The sequence below is a fragment of the Pagrus major genome, chromosome 20 (genome assembly GCF_040436345.1).
Source record: "Pagrus major chromosome 20, Pma_NU_1.0".
NCBI lineage: Eukaryota > Metazoa > Chordata > Actinopteri > Spariformes > Sparidae > Pagrus > Pagrus major.
The window spans coordinates 3,997,689-4,014,337 of record NC_133234.1 but is presented as its reverse complement, the minus strand read 5'-3'; the positions used below and the strand labels follow the sequence as shown (position 1 = coordinate 4,014,337).

Below are 16,649 nucleotides of genomic sequence, written 5' to 3'. Positions count from 1 at the left end.
GTATACTTAACTTTCATGTTGAGAAACCAAATTTATTGAAAAATGTCAGTTCACAAAATTGAGTTAAAGCTGCTGTAAATGTTATTATTGTTTTAGCTAATTTCCTGTCCAATTTGCAGTTAGCTATCCCCTCCCTCCTCTCTATGTCACCACATGAAAGCAGAGCTATAATCACCCGACATAGCAGCAAACAGGAGGATCCTGCTATATGTGCATTCACGAGCAGACAGGACTGTCTTTTTATGGAGCTCTCTGTCCTGATTGGATAAAGTGGCCTGGGACAGCAGAACATTTATTTTCCTAGACCAAACGACCCACATGAATGCCGGTTGGGTCAACAACTCACATGTGACCTTAATGACTCTGTAAGGGTTCACACCCACACATGGTTTAAACCATGTAACTCACCTCCAGTTAGTTAGAACTGAAGAAGCCTTTTGGATAAGAGGTGAAACATCTTCAAGAAATTGAAAGTCCAGTTGCCCATGATAGAGCACTTAGTACAACCAATATGTTTGCAACCATTGATAGTGAGAAGTTAAAAATTAATAGCTGCTCTGGAGCTTTCTATTAATAATTGACTGATATGGTTTTTCTGGGCCAATAAAATACTGATTGCTAGTATGCTAATCAAGAAGACAGATAGCTGATATTTTGAGCTGATACAAATTTGTAGTAAAAAAAAAAAATCTTAAGTGTGGTACTTGAGTAATTGTAAGATAAATTCCATCACTCTTTATTCTAAATTTTGACACAAGTACAATTTTGAGGTACTTTAGGTAAATATGTCCATTTTCTGCTACTTCATACATCCACTCCACTACATTTATTTGGAGACTCAGATTTGTCAGTGTTGATAGGCTTTTACTTGTTAGGTGTAACCGATCATATTGTGTTGTGGGTGGGACCTTGAGTGAGACCAGTGACTACAGAGTAAGGATGCTGCATCATAGCCAAAGTATTGAATTTTTTTATTAATGTATTTGATCTGCAATCGGACAGAGAAAACATGATTCCGATAAACGCGAAATTGCTGAATGTTGGCCCTGATAATCGGCCAGCCCAACAATCGGTCTATCCCTACTTTATATTATATAATGTGGCCTTCATCAGCACATATACGTAGTTTCATCGAAATGTCAGTAGATGTCAAGATTTCTATTTTTTCCCGAATGCTTAGCTTATAAACGTACGATATGTAATTTCTGCCGCTAGGGGTTTTCTATCAAAACAAAACATGTTTGATGAGCGTTGTGTGGAGGGCGGAGCAAGAGCAGCTGCTCAGAGCCAGCTAGAGAGTCTGGATTAGAGCCAGACCTTCTGGAGAATAAACACCTGGAGTCACTTCAAATTATGCTCTGATCCCAAAATCATTTACCTGACTTGAGGAGAGTTTAGAGATTACCTAAAAATCTTTGGGATTAAATAATGGATTTATCTTTACTCCTGTTTTTTAACCTGCCTGCAGCAGCGAACCACTGATGAGCAGCTGATGTGACTCAGGAACAAATGTTCACAGATGATTTTTAAAGTTTTATTCACCTTGAATGTAGTTTTGTTTGCCAACTTCACTATCCTGGAAGCAGCGGCAGCGACACAATGAAACACATCATTACCTTGCGTAAACTTGTGGATTTCTCTGAGTTTGAACATTGTTGGAAACACACAACATAACAGATTTGGGAAACTGTAAGTACACAACTTAAAAACATATATAACAAAAGGTCTAGTAGTTTTTATACATTTTAATGCAGAATTAAAACACATTATATCTTTAAGCCAACATGGCAGAAAGACATTAAAGTTCTTAAAAAACAACAACAACAGTCTAGTCTATAATTTCATGACAATGTCCATCTGCTAATGAAGATTATGTGATGTGATCAACAGACCAGAACAGTGTTTTCCAACATTAATTTTTTTGTTTAGCCAATTCTAAATATTAGCCATTCTAAATGTGCATATATGGTTGAAGAGATTATCCCAGTCAATGTTATTGTCAACTAGTTTCTCCATTCAAATAGATATAATGGCTATGTTGACATAATGCTCAACCAAAACATAAAAATGTCACAGGCATACAGACATTTAACTGACCTCTCAATCTAATTACCCACTGAAGGCTATTAATATACTTTGTGTGAAACATTGGCAGTGCAAACTGCTGAATGTTACAATGTTGGAAGATGAGGTAACATTGTATGAGCTTCACATCCTCCATTACTGTTAACATGTGCTTGTGTGTGTGTGTGTGTGTGTGTGAGAGAGAGAGAGAGAGAGAGAGAGAGAGAGAGAGAGAGACTGTGTGCCAGTCTATATGAGAGAGAGATAGAGAGAAAAAGACAAAGAAAGCCAAGTTTACAGAAGGATATCTAGAGGCGAACAAGAAACAATTATTTTCGGGACCAGCAAAAGGCATATCAACCTACATGTAAAGCATTCAAGAGGAAATGGCGTATATCCGCCATTGCTGCTCATTGCTTCTTCTTCCACCTAGTAGCCTACACACACACACACACACACACACACACACACACACGGGCAACGAATGACGTAAGCTTCATGCTGCGAAAAACAGTCAGGTTCTTAAGGACGTCTCGTAAAATAGAATATATGTCCACTTAAGTGAAAGTTGTTTTAAATGTGCTTTTTACGAAAAATGTCCTTCATGGCACTACTTTGGTATTTGACGAGCAATACATATTCATCCGCTTCTACATGAGTGTCAAGAGCACAGCAGTACCCGGATGGACTGTCATGGCCGCCGTCGCTGTGGTTCCATAGAGAGGAGAGGAGGAAGGGAAATGTTTCTGCTGTGTGTGTTTTCTACCTAAACATCCTTTTTTATGATGTCGGACGTTGACGTGACGCCGCCTGAACTTCCATCGAGTTCATAGTAAGAAATAACTGATTTTCTGTAACTTTGAATATCTTCGCGTGGGTGGGGGCTTTATTTTGGTGTAAAATAACTGGTTATTAAACTCAACAGACACTAACATTGTCGCGAAGTGGCTCATATATTTTCCATGTATCGAGATATACATTGCCACAGTGCAATAAAATATCACAGCGTGTAGTCTGGAGTCCTTTGTTGCTGTCTGTCTACAGCCTTTAATTCTCCCACTAATGCAGCGTTCCCTCGCGTTTCCTAAACTTAAGCGACTATGGAGCAAGTCACTCGAAAAAGTAAAAATAAATTAAATTAAGATGTAGGAGTTGTAATTTTAAGGCTGAGATTCACATTTTTGCAACATGTTGTACTTGTCCCGGTGTTGTGGTACTGAGCCTGAGTGTAATTGCAGTGTGTATGAAACGATGCAACTTTTCCTCTCATCTCCAAGCTTAATTTGTATCCCATTTAGATGGTGTGGGCCTGGGCCAGCCTACCTGTCTACATTGCAGGTGTTCACTAACGTCCTACTCAGCTTTATTACACTATTAGTTTGTTTCATGCAGTTTTATTTGTAATAATAAAAGCCAAGTAGGCTCTCTTGTATAGTTGAATTTGATTTGAGTAGTGTAATTTTCTCCGTGTTTTCAAGTGTGTTATGGATATTAATGATTGAAATCAGCCTTAATGTTTGTCAAAATAATGTAAGCAGAAATTAAGTTTTTTGTTGGACTGAAGCCGCTAGTGCTCCAGATAAGTCATAAAATCATGGCAGCCATTTTTCCCCCAACATGGCTTCCTGATCCACAGTGTTGACAGCTGACAGAGAGGTATGGAGTTGTAGGTTGCTACAGGTCTGCCCTTGATCTTACATACTTGAAAATGTAATGTTGGAGTGAGGTATTGTAATACCTGCAATTAACCCTTTGTTGTTAAAGAGCAGACCCTGTTGCATTTTGCATTCAATTATGCCTATTTGCCTGCATGGTTGTCAGGTAGGCTCCCTATGGAACACAGGAAATGTCAGGGAAATCACCTCCCTGTGTTGATTGTTGGTGATCTCAATACATCCTCGTTTATGTGACATTCTCTGTTCAATGGAATTCATGCTCTTTTATTTAGTAACAGACACTCTGTGGGGTTCAAAAACCCGAAAACAATACTATATACTACTTAATTGACTATTTCACAAATACGTGTGTGTGTGTGTGTGTGTGTTTGTGTGTGTGTATATATATATATATATATATATATATATATATATATATATATATATATATATATATATATATTTCAATTTAATTATATTTGCTGAATAATAAATTAAATCATTTGTTCCCTAAAATGCCAGATAGTAATAATAGAAAATGTTCTAATTTCCTCAAGTCAAGGTGATATCTTCATACTACTTGTTTTGTCTGAGTGACAGTCAAAAACACACAGATATTAAAGGGGATCGCACTGGTTTTCCACAAGTGTTTTTCCAGGTGGGGAGTACTATGGTATATGTGGAAACAGTTGTATAAAACATTTGTTGCTCCAGAAGGAGCTTTGTAAAGTCCAAAAAATGTACTTGAGTAATGTCACTAAGCTGCTACTAGCATAACACACCTGAATCTGACTGAAGTTTTGGTGATTGGTTGCATTGTGGGTAATGTATGCACCAAGTTTTTGCAAGGAAGTAGAAAGAATGGAATAGAAAAGATATCATCTTTGGTTCTTCTGCATAAATTATGACTGTTTTTCTTTTTTAATTGCATAGTGTGAGTCCGACAGTGTTAGCGAACTGAAGTTCCCATAATTGAGTTGTCATGTTAGATAAAGTACAGCAGCCAACCCTCACACTTACGAAGCTTCAGCATGGGAATGCTTTGTAGAAAATAAGGACTTAAATTAGAAATTAATTAGCAAATTGGTTTCTGATTGATTGTATAATAGACTAATTATTTCAGCTCCACATTTTCCACTACATTAATTCTGTCATTTAAAGAATTATAATGCTAAAGGCACTGGTTTCGGTTTTCATATTTCTATAGCAGTATAGCCTCTCTCACTTGTAAAAGTGATCACCTATAGGGGGGTTTCCTGTATATGCTCTGAAGTTACTAATTTGTAAAGCAAATGGCAGGCTTTAAATCTGAATGGTGCAAAGGAGCCTGAACTGATCTGGCTATAGGTGAAAATCCAATCAATAATTTAACATTATTATATTTTAGTTAACTTGTGTGTGTATCTTTGTGTACACAATACAAGCACACGCAGAATGAAGGCAGAAAAAAATACTTCACTTTTTAAGTGACAAGGACAACAAAGGTGGTTTCTTTAATGGTTTAATTAATCATGTAGGCATGAGAAAAATTTTTAGATATTCAATTTTCACTGATATGAAAAAGATAAAAGCAGTTGATTTCTCACACTGGAGATGCTGTATTCAGCAGATGTGTTATTTCTAATTGGAATTGACATACTTTTAATCCAGGGTTAGCAAGATTTTTTAGAGATTATTCCCCTTTTGTATTTTAAAGATTATTATAGTCTCTATTGCCGTTCCACCAGCAGATTATGCTCAGGTGATTCTGTTTTTACCTTATATTGTGGAAGTTATGTTTATTTATTTATTTTTTATGAGACGGATGCATTTCCTTACCCATAAATCAAAGCCAATTAAAGAATTTTAAATCCTGTATTGTTTACATTCATGTCTTCTGGGGCTTTTCCACTGGCACTTTTGGCTGCACCGAGTCAAACTGATCCGTGCAGTTTTACATTTTGATTACCAGTTTGTGCTGAGATGAGCTTAGCCATGCCCTCTCTGGAGTGGGACTTAATGCTGCATTCCAGTTACATGGGAGACCACTCGCCCGAGTTGCGAAGTGGGAAATCTCGCAGCTGTCTCGCGACATTTCACGAGGCACGCCCCCTTTTGGTCGGAATATCCACTGTCCGACTCGGTGCTCCTGCGAGTACACCGAGTTGAGCGAGGATAGACAAATGACTCGTCAAACAAAGATGGCTGTGCCCGTAATTGATGTATTTTCTTTGTATTTGTACCAAGTTGGTCGTTTTAATGTCGATTTTAAATGCTCTTACACATTTGATTACATTGCTGCTTTAATCCGGTCACCAATTTATGCATTGCACGGTCTTGCTGTGCGTGCAATACAATGTAAAGTTTTGTTTTCGAGCTGGTTTGCTAAAGAGGCTAATGTAGCTAACAATAACAATAACAATGACTAGGCTGCTACTACCCTGATGGCGTCCATTTTCTTCCGACTCGTCGTGTAGTGAGACAAACGGGAACGCTATTTGTGCTACAAGCCAGGAAATGACGTCATGTTCTCGCGTAAGAGCAACTCGGGCGAGTGGTCTCCCATGTAATTGGAATGCAGCATAAGTTCACCCGCCCCGCCTCCAAGCAGTCTGCGGTGGCAACTTGTGACTGTGGCCAACCCATGATGACCCCCCTTTGCCCCCTCAAACTCAATTCATGTCTGTGCAGCAGACCTGAAAAAAAGTATCTCTAAAAAAGTTACAGATGCCGAGAGGGCGGAAAGTTTTGCTGCGGCTCGAATTCCCCTCCGGAGGTAGCAGAGGCAAGACAGCATCTGTGTGAATGGAAAAGCCGTAGGTGCAGATCAGGGGTGTGTCGATCTGATGGTGATCAATCCAACAACTAAACAGATCCTTCACTCATCAAATAAAAGAGAAATGTCCCACACTTCAACCCAAAAAGCAACGTTACAGGACCAAACAACAGTAATGTGGTAACTGGTAGTGTTTTTGGCAACTTATATGAGGAAAAAAATACCGCAGTTATACGTGGAGAAGTGTCTGTCATCCTGTCTGTCCTACCGACTCTTTGTCACATTTCTGCCCGAAAAACAGCGTCTGTCCCCGGCAGCAGAGCCAGGCGGCTACTGCAGTTGAATGGCTTTCCACCACAAAACAGCATCCCTCCCCGCGAGTGAGAGAACCAGACAGGGTCCGCTGTTTACTGATTGTGATTATGTAATTTAGAGCACAAAACTTAACTTTGTCACTTTCCATGATGCATGGTGGGTCAGGATCTCAATGACAACACATTATAACTGCATCCATATGATTATAGACAGTCGGCAGGTACATGTTTAGATTAACAGGTGGACACCAGAGGAAACGCGTAAAAAAAACACACGGATGTCAACATCATGATGTGTACCGACCAGAGAAAAGGCGAGTCGTCGCTGTGGCGACAATGCAGAGTCTGTGTGAAAAGGGCCTGTATCGTCTGCTCTCTGTAATTTTGTAGTTTCTTACTGAATCTCTGGGGTTTGAAGTTACGTTTCCCTCCAGTGTCCCTGTTCGTACTCTCGGATATCTGTTGTATTTTACTGTTTTATCGTGTCTGCTTTCAGCTGTTTCAGTTACTGCTGGTGAAAACCCAATATTTCCTGAGTTTGCTGCCTCATAACAAAACTTTTCGGTAACTAAAGGGGACTTTTATTGCAAAGAACTTGTAGAAAATGAAACGTGTTTATCACAGAATTAGTGGAGCTTTGTTAGTGGCTATTCCTCAATAGTGGTGAGGAGGATTTACAGCCATTCCTTTGACCACTTCAACAGAGAAGCACGTCATTAGTCAGAAACACACCATCAAGCATGAAGCCCTGTTGTGATAGAGATGCAAATCCCTAATGCACTGGACTGACTTGCAGAGTCAAACCAAGTCCAGTCAAGCCAGCACATGTTTATGGAAAAGCTCCATTCTTCTTGCCTTTGTTGGCACATTGTGACATTTTCTGGTGCATTACAGCCACTTGTAGAAATATCGTGACACAATTAGCAGGATTTTATATCGCATAGATGTGCACAAGACAAATATAAGAGGGATCTTCCAAAAAAGACAGCTGCATAATGCTACTGAGGTCAAAAACTCCACAAGGTATTTTATGTCCTGATTGTTAGAGCTGCTTTAGCTGGTATCCCACCCTTGCAGTAAAGTTTATGTCAAAGTTTGAGTTTAGAGTCAAAAGGACATTTTGTTTGCACATGTTTTCTGTAGTAAAATCTGATGACTGCTATTGCTACTGGAGATATATAAATGTGAAATGGGTCACAAAATAGTATTTGATGTCCATCTAGTAAAATGTATGTAAAAGAATTTGTAACTCAGCAGCACAGCTTGAACTGCAATTCATGTGAGATTATGCTCAGCAGAGCCAGTGTTGTCTGGCTTCTATAAATAGGAAAGTTTATTGTTTTCATGAAATTGAATGATAATATAAGACCACTAATAATAACATGTCAGTATTGATAATTTGGGATTCAATCACCAAACGAGCTGTGGAACAAGGGGACGCACATTGTCCAAAACTGCATTTTTCCAAACATTATTTTCCTTATTTAAATCACACACACAGTATTTAAACAAAGTTAAATTGTGTTGAGAATTATATGCCTCTGTCTTACAGGCACCGTGGCCACACTACAAGCCGTTTGTCCTCGGACACGACATGCACCGACGTTTGAGTTTTTCCTAAAGGAGCACAGGTAATGATGTATTATAAATTTCACCACAAATTATTAACCTCAGCAATGAAGCTTGAACTTGACTAATTGGGTTGTGTTTTGGGTCTTATTTTACTGCCTTCAACACCATTTTCAAACAATTTTTCTACCCTATTTCTTTTTCAACAACTATCAAAAGATTATTGTTATTAGGGGTCCAAGCAGTGAAGCTGCTGGAACCCTAATGTATTTATTCGGATTGTTTTTATGCTTTTAATTCTTCTTCCCCTCCTTACAATCAAACTTTGGCCAAGTACACACACCAGCGACAGAGATCCCCTTTAACCACCGGACGTATAGGTGTAGCTAATAAAGTGACATCCCTGTACATACCTACACAGTCCTGAGCAGAGTTCAAATCAAATACAGTGATTACGCCTGTGTTGGTCCACCTAGGTGTCTGTGTTGGTCCTACTTGATACTCCATCACATACAGTTTTGCAACATTGTTTGGGGTGCCATTGCTTAGTACAGTGCAAAATAGGGTTTGGCCAATAGACGATGTCACTGACCACTGAGTCCTCAACCATCGCAACTATGTGATTTAAAATTCCTTCGCTGGCATCGGGAACCAGAGTTTACTTAGCTGGAAGAGACAGGTGGAGGTTCCCGTCAGAGTGACAGTGGGAAGCGACCTACTTTGCGACCTAGTTCTGCCTTATAGCAACTCTGAGAGTACACACTACCTCAAATACACATGGTAAACACAGCCCAGTCTGTTACATTTCGATTGTGAATACACACCCTTTAGAATGACTATATCATCATTCATTGGGGAATTCACAGAACAGCCAACTATTCTAATATCAAAACTGCGAGTCAACACCATGCATCATTGTAGACTAATCATTCACCTGTGGATGTAGCATGGTGCAGTATTAATCAGTGACAAACAATGACAGCAGCGGCAGGGATCACAAGAAGTGCTGACTAGAGATGTTCCAATACCAATTTTGTCCTCCCCAATTCCGATACCTGGGCTTTGGGTATCGCCCGATAACGAGTACAGATCCGATACCATTGTGTTTTAAATAAAAAAAACAACAAGTTTTTTTCTTTTTTTAACAGCAGTATATACTACTAACCCTGTATGGATGTGATATGATTGCTGTCATTGTTGTATGGCCTGGCTCAGGTAAAACCTGGCAGAGAATGATTGCCATACAACATTCTTTTATTATCTATTTTGACAGTCATTCATAACCGAAAAAGAACAAATAAAGAAATCTAGGAATAAATGACAATTCCGTTAAAAAACTGTTAAAGTGCAGCCACTTTTATTCATAAAACATTATTTATTTCATAAAACACGGTATTGACAATCTTGAGAGAATGTAAGAGATTAATTTACATGCAAGGAGGGAGGAGAGAGTTGGAGTTGGATTTATTTCTTCTAACCAGTCTGAGCATTCAGTGACCTGGCAGTATACTTTCCAAGCAATGTGTGTCACTTTGTCTACACTGACAACACTGGTATGCAGACTAGAGTGATTCTGTTTTGACTAAAGGTCTCAGTGTTTTCATTTTTTGGTGAGATACAGATAACAGCATTTCCTCTAAGTTACAGGGTCATTTTGGGGGAACAGGGGTTGGTGGGTCGAAAATACACATTTAGAAATACTGTATATTTTTAGTTACCTTATTTAATTCTCTGGAGCTGCCCACTCTCAATTAATTACAGCCGAAGTTACCCGTTTGTTCAATCAAACCATAATTAAGGTCCCTGCTCAACAGATACTGCCATGGGTGGTGTAGCATTAACGATTTACTGAGTGGATATTGTACTAGAGCCCTAGCATCTTAAACAAGATTTCATGATGAGTCGACCCCCAATATGTGTCCTGCTTTTTACATTTTTTAATTTATTCCCATTTAAAAAAGCAGAGGGCTCAACTGGAAGTTATCAGCTTGGCCAGTGAAAGTCTCTAGTGTGCAGGCTCTACAGGCTGCACAATGCAGAAGCTATGCAGAAGATCAAGGTAATTTTCATACCCAGGAAGTTGAACTTTGTGGCTTCGTGTGCCACTGAGCAGCTTTCACAGGAACGAACAAGGCTTCGCCTCTGACACTGTATCCAGATTTCCCTTATTAGATCCACTGTCAAATATGAATCAAGAATCTGTAAACTGCATAGCCTATTTCTTGCCTCAAATGTTTTCAGGAACATATTTTAGTCTACTGATTGCACCGGATAGTATGCGTGACTTCTCTGTCTTTAGATAGCAAATAGTGTTTGTTGCTATATTCTGCTAATATCTAATATTTTTTACTCGTAAATGCATTTAGAATAGTAGGATCCTTTCACCTGTATTAATGATAAACATATTTGATTTCTTATCTTACAGATATCTGCAGGTTTACAACTATGGAAGAAGACCTCACATTACCTCATGATTCTGTCACAAACTGCAACATTTCAGTAAAAGGGGATGAAAAAGAAAAGGTAAAAGACTTTGTATATAAGCATTTAAGAGAAGTGACAGATGGCTCACTCTTCAATAATGCAGAAGAATCTTCCATTAAGGAACATGGGAGTTCAACCAAGAAAGAGAAACTCTCTTTCAATAAAGCCCATTGTAAAATTCAACAGGGGGCTGTTTTCTCTGGAAAGATTCTGAGTTTTGGATGCTCAGTGTGTAAAGACAATTCCACATATAGCCCCAATGATCTCCTCAAACATTTTCGAGCAGTCCATAAAGGAACCCTTCCTACATACCCTTGTGACCTGTGTGGTTTTGTCACAAATGAGTTTCCTGCTCTTCAACGCCATCGGATTGAGCACAGGAATACTCTAGTTACATGTGAGCTCTGCAACGATGATGTTCAGTACTCCCTGCTTTTGCTTACCAGACATTACATCATGTGTCACAGTCTAAATGGACAGTTTAATTGTGACTGGTGTGAATTTACAACTGTGGATGCAGGTACATTTGTACAGCACATCCATCATCATAATGAGAGTCATTGGAAGTGTTCAAAATGCAAACATATCAGCTTGAACGAAGAGGATCACCAGAAGCATATGAAAGCTCATTTGGGTACATTTCCTTTTACATGTCAGATCTGTGGATATGGTGCAGCAAGACATGAGTACCTTAAAAAACACATGGCAGCTGTTCACAAAGAGGAGGCTGAGAGAAGGAATGTACGGAAGGCCATAGAAGACAGCGGCACTCCAGCAAATTCATCTGCATCTGCAACATTAAAACTTTTGCTAAAAAAGAGTTCCGAAGCACAGGAAGCTCAGAGGATATCAAAATTGAACTGTCTTTCTGGGAGTTTACCAAACCAAAATGGCAGGCTAATCAAACCAGAGATATCCTTTGAGGAGGCCCATCATGTTGTGGATGGGACTGTAGCAAAAAAAGACAAAAATTGGAGCAAAGGCTCTCACAACACAGAGCAGCTGATGCCAGTAATGTTACAGGAGTGTGACAACTCTCCAAGTTCTGATGGTGCAAGTCAGACCAATCCTAATGGACTGACTGTTCTGATGGTTAAGAACAAAATCTCCCTTCCCCCCAACTGTACTACCAAAGTGATGGGATTCAAGATGGTTGATGGCAAAAAACATTTAGTTCTCAAAGTAATACCAACAGCAAAGCAAGACTCACCTGCTCAGAACCATTACTCTGTTGAAGATCTGGGCTCCTCAGCTGTTTCACCAAGAAGTGAATCTTGCATACAGATGGATGAAGACGATATTATGGCAGTAAAAGTAAAGACTGAGGAGGAAGAAACCTCTGTCTGTAACCTTGATTCCAGCCTTCCAGCCAACCTTGATGTTGGGGAAGAAACTAATCCATTAGATAATAGGACTTCAACTTGTGCAGATACGTTATGTCCAATGGCAAATGAGTTTGATCATGTGGGTGACCAAAGTCACCCAAGTCAAACGACCTGGTCAGAGAGAGGCAAGTTTGATAGTAACTCAGTCGCTGCAACATTAAATTCTGATGCAACCAGCCTAAGTGGTCCTAAAATCATTAATACTTCAACAGTGTGTGCTGGTAAGGTGACTGGTTTATCTTCACCTCCAAAAGTAGCTCAGGAAACATTGCTTTCCATACAAATCTCAAAAAAGACTGTCAAAAATTGTGGGGCTCCAGATGACTTATCCATGTTTGATAGAGCAGCAGAAAAACTCATTGATGAACACAAACTGAACTGCTCTTCCAACACCCTAGACAATGATGACCAATCTTCTCAGAGTACACTAGAAAAGGACAGCCCTGATAGGGTTAGAACTGAGCTTAAACATGAAAATGGCCACCAAAATTTTCAAAAGCCTTTGACAAATCCAGTACCATCATCAGAGTCATCCCCATCCACTTCTGGCTCAAAAATCTGCACACAAAATTCACCAAACCAAGAAGTATTTACTTTTCACAATTATTCCAAGGAAACATTCAGCACTTCACCTAACATGGCACAAAACTTTGATCACATGTATGAACAGTCAACATACAAAGGAAGTATTGGCGAATCATCACAGTTTAGCTTGACATTAGCAGAGTCTCCAGAACCATTCACAGAAAGTAACAATGGAGAAGTGTTTACTCAAGAAAAGAATCGAGAGGGCATAACAAAAGCGTCAGATATGTCAGATGATACTGAGGTTAATGAGTGCATAACTGATGATCTTGCCACTGAGGATGAACATCCAGAGTCAGTGCTCAAAGACTTTAATATTATCAAAATTGAGGAAGAGAGTATTCCAATATCCAAAAAGCAGCCAGAAGCGAAGAGTAGTTCAACTTCATTGGGGAGTTTTGTCGAGGAACATTCAGATGCAATCATTACCCAACAACTTAATAAGGAAAGGGTTGGATCTTCAAGTGCAAACAATGATTCTTTAAAACAGACAAAAACCACTCTGCGAATTCTTCAACTGCCAGAGGGTAAGCAGCCTGTGCTCCTGCGGACCACTGAGAATCGATTTGCCATGCCACTGCAGGTCAAGGCCACTCCAGGTTTCAAACTGATAACCAACACTTCGAGTCCTCAGATCAATGTTTCTTACATGAAGCCAGGGTTAGAAAGATCAAGCAACCCTAGCAGTGTACCCCTTGCTCCAAAAAGCAGGACAGGTGTCTCAACACCAAAGACGGGAGCTGCTGAAAAAGGGACAACACTCCTCTCTGCTGTTCAACCCGGGGTTAGCACCAGCTCAAATCACTACGTTATCAACAGCCCAGGTTTTAAGGGTCCTGTGCTCCTTTCAAGCACACCACATAATACACCTACGGACAAAACAGCAAAGACCCAGCCAACTTGTTACTTAGTACAGAGGTCTGTTCCTTTTGTACAGACCCCCAGTACTCCTGGTCTCAGACTGGCAAGTACACAGCTACCACTGAACTCACGGCCAGTTCTGGCCATGCCTGTGAGCAATGCAGACAAACCCAGCACCCTGCAGACTGGCCGGCAGGCATTCTTGCTACGATACATTTCTCCACCCAAATCAGGCCTACTATTGAACAACCAAGATGCAAAGGCTGGGACTCAGTGTAGCCAAACCAATGAAACTACTGGAAACAAGGTCATATTTAAAATAGTCACTCCTTCCGGTAGCCTTCTTACAAGTGGAGCTCCCACCTCAAGCAGTCAACCTTTGTTTTTGGCCACCAGACCTCAGACCCAGTGTTTTCTGGTGTCAAACAAAACTAATGCAAATGCCTCCAATGGAGTAAAGAAATTGATCACCATACAAAATACCACACAGAAAGATGTCAAGGAATCCTGCTTGTCACCCTCTCAGATGAATGTAAAGGTACGACCATGTGAAGCGGAGAAACCTAGGTTAGGATTAGCCCCAAGGCCAATTCGGCCTCCAAGCCAAAGGAAGAGGCGCAGAAAACCATTATTTGACGAGCTTCCGGCAACAGTAAATAAAGCTCGAAGACTCACAAATAAAGTACTGACAGAGAAAGAGACTACTGTGTTATGGAAGCCTGTAGCCAAAGAAGTTGAAAGGACATTGAGACTTGCCCCATTCAGTTCTCTACAGCAGGTCAAATGCCCTCGTAGATACCAACCTGTTGTGGTGCTCAATCATCCAGATGCTGACATTCCTGAAGTGGTCAATATCATGAAGGTAGTTAACAGGTACAAAGGTGCTGTTACCAAGGTCTCTCTGTCTGAGAAAACAGTCCAAGCACTCTCTGAGCTTGGTGCTCCAGGGAAGACTTCCTTGACCAAAGGTGCGTCGTCTCATGGTGATGATCCAAGACCTCGGCCAGTTCGGAGTTCTGTCCGAGAGCGATTCCTTCTGAAACTGAAGTTGAGAAAAAAAAGCAAAAAAAAGTACGAAGTAGTGGAAACTACATCAGATTGTAGACAAGAGCCTGTAGTGTTTGACTGCTGGTTTTGTGGTCGACTCTTCAGGAACCAAGAAGATTGGATTGGTCACGGCCAGAGGCACCTCATGGAGGCAACTAGAGACTGGAATAAACTGTTCTAAAGTTTTCCATCACCTATAAATGGGTTGATTTCTGTCCTTTTGAGGTGGAACAAATGGTTGAAGTTGTATATTTTTTAATGATGTTTCGCTATACATTTGTTCAATTTCTGTTCCTGTAAATACATATTCTAAAGTGAATCATAGTTTATCTTTTGAAAGGTGCATAAATTATGTGCTGAAAGTATGATTTATATCATGCACACACAGGTCACATTGAACTGTGAAAATGGTACACTGAAATTAGGAGTTGTTTTGAGGAGTAGCTTAAAGAAAGGGGACAAAGTCAGCAACAGTTGTATGCAGAGTTGGTTTCAATTACTCAGGTGATTTCATATGAATCTGGTTTGTCATTTTTTGTTAATACATTTCAAAACAGCATAGGCCTAGTTTAAGGGACTTTTGTATATTTTATTATCCTGCACATGAGGACAGGAAACTATTTATATAGCTAAACTTAAAACTTGTAAACAAATTTGAATTGTTTTGCGCTTCCGTGATGAAAATATGTTCTGGTCCAAATTATTCCTTTTTGTATGATGTTTTAATTGAACGGGATATCACTTTACACTATTCTATTGTCCGGATTAGTTTACAGTTTCCTTGTGAGGATTTTGTCAACCTGTAGCATGCATTTGTCATTACTAGAGCGGAAATTTTTCACGTCAATCTCTTTAGTCTGCCAAGACGGTTTTATAAAAATACTTTTGCAGAAATCCTGTATCAGTTAAACAAGGATGCTGTCATGACTGTTTGTCATTACTTGAGGAATAAAGATCAGCCCATTTTACACCCTATGCAGTTTCAATCCAACATTTTATTTTGTTGTTGCTTGTGTTCATGTTGTGAATCATCATTTGATTCAAAATTTACTGATATATCCTAAAGGTCCCATTAATTTGCATTCAGATTGTAATAATTTTTGGGTTACAATGTTTGGTCATCAAAAAAAATGATGCAGGATGTCAAGAAAGAATTATCTATGAAAATCACAATTTTGTCACAAGGCTCAACAAGAAGATTTAGTAGTCACTTTCAAACCTTTTTTAATGCTAGAGTGGGGAAATAGCTACATTCTTTTAAATGCTGATAATTGGAATTGTGAAGGTTATGACTAATTATACCCTGTATGTCATTAATAAGTCATATCAACAATAGTTGAATTACGACTGGAAACAACAATTATTTGCTCAAATCAACTTCTCGATTAATACAAAATAACTAATAATTGTCAGATTATAATTAAAAATCCTGTCGCTACACTCCAACACTCTGACACTTTAGTTTATTATTATTACATAGTTCAGAGAAAAGCAGCAAATAATCACAATTCAGAAGCTGGAATGAGAAACAGTTTGCCATTTTTGCTTGAAAAATTCTAATGATTCAATTATCTTTTGACTATCAACTAATAAATTGTTCAACTAATCCTTTCAGCTCTAGGTTAAACATATTACTGTAACTTCTCAAATAGAAGCAAGTATTAAAATAATGGCCAAGTCGCAAACAACAAATTTCCAATTTTCTTTGCTAAGCTACCATCAGGGAAACACTTATGCAGATTTTTCACATTAAATGATTATCCCTTTTAAGCCACTGGTAGGCTTTTAATATGAAACATTTTTGCAAGAAGTGGAACTTTTTATTGACAGCAGTTTAACAGCAAAGTGGAAGCAATTGATAAAAATGAATGAATGAAAAGAGTATAATGTTTGGGATGATCATCGGTGTGATGAGTGTCACATGACAGTG

The 16,649-nt window shown here is 39.2% G+C and overlaps 1 protein-coding gene across 1 annotated transcript; it reads left to right on the top strand.

Moving 5' to 3' along the window:
- Positions 1–2,749: 2,749 nt before the first annotated feature.
- LOC141015519 (zinc finger protein 518A) lies at positions 2,750–14,990 on the top strand. The gene is made up of 3 exons (XM_073489630.1): positions 2,750–2,896; positions 8,341–8,419; positions 10,783–14,990. The coding sequence occupies exon 3, from the start codon at positions 10,803–10,805 to the stop codon at positions 14,898–14,900; it is 4,098 nt and encodes a 1,365-aa protein (XP_073345731.1). The 5' UTR covers positions 2,750–2,896; positions 8,341–8,419; positions 10,783–10,802; the 3' UTR covers positions 14,901–14,990.
- The last annotated feature ends 1,659 nt before the right edge of the window (positions 14,991–16,649 follow it).

Bases quoted from the DNA above. Each gene is read 5' to 3' on its own strand.
- LOC141015519 (XM_073489630.1), top strand. From the start codon at position 10,803: ATGGAAGAAGACCTCACATTACCTCATGATTCTGTCACAAACTGCAAC.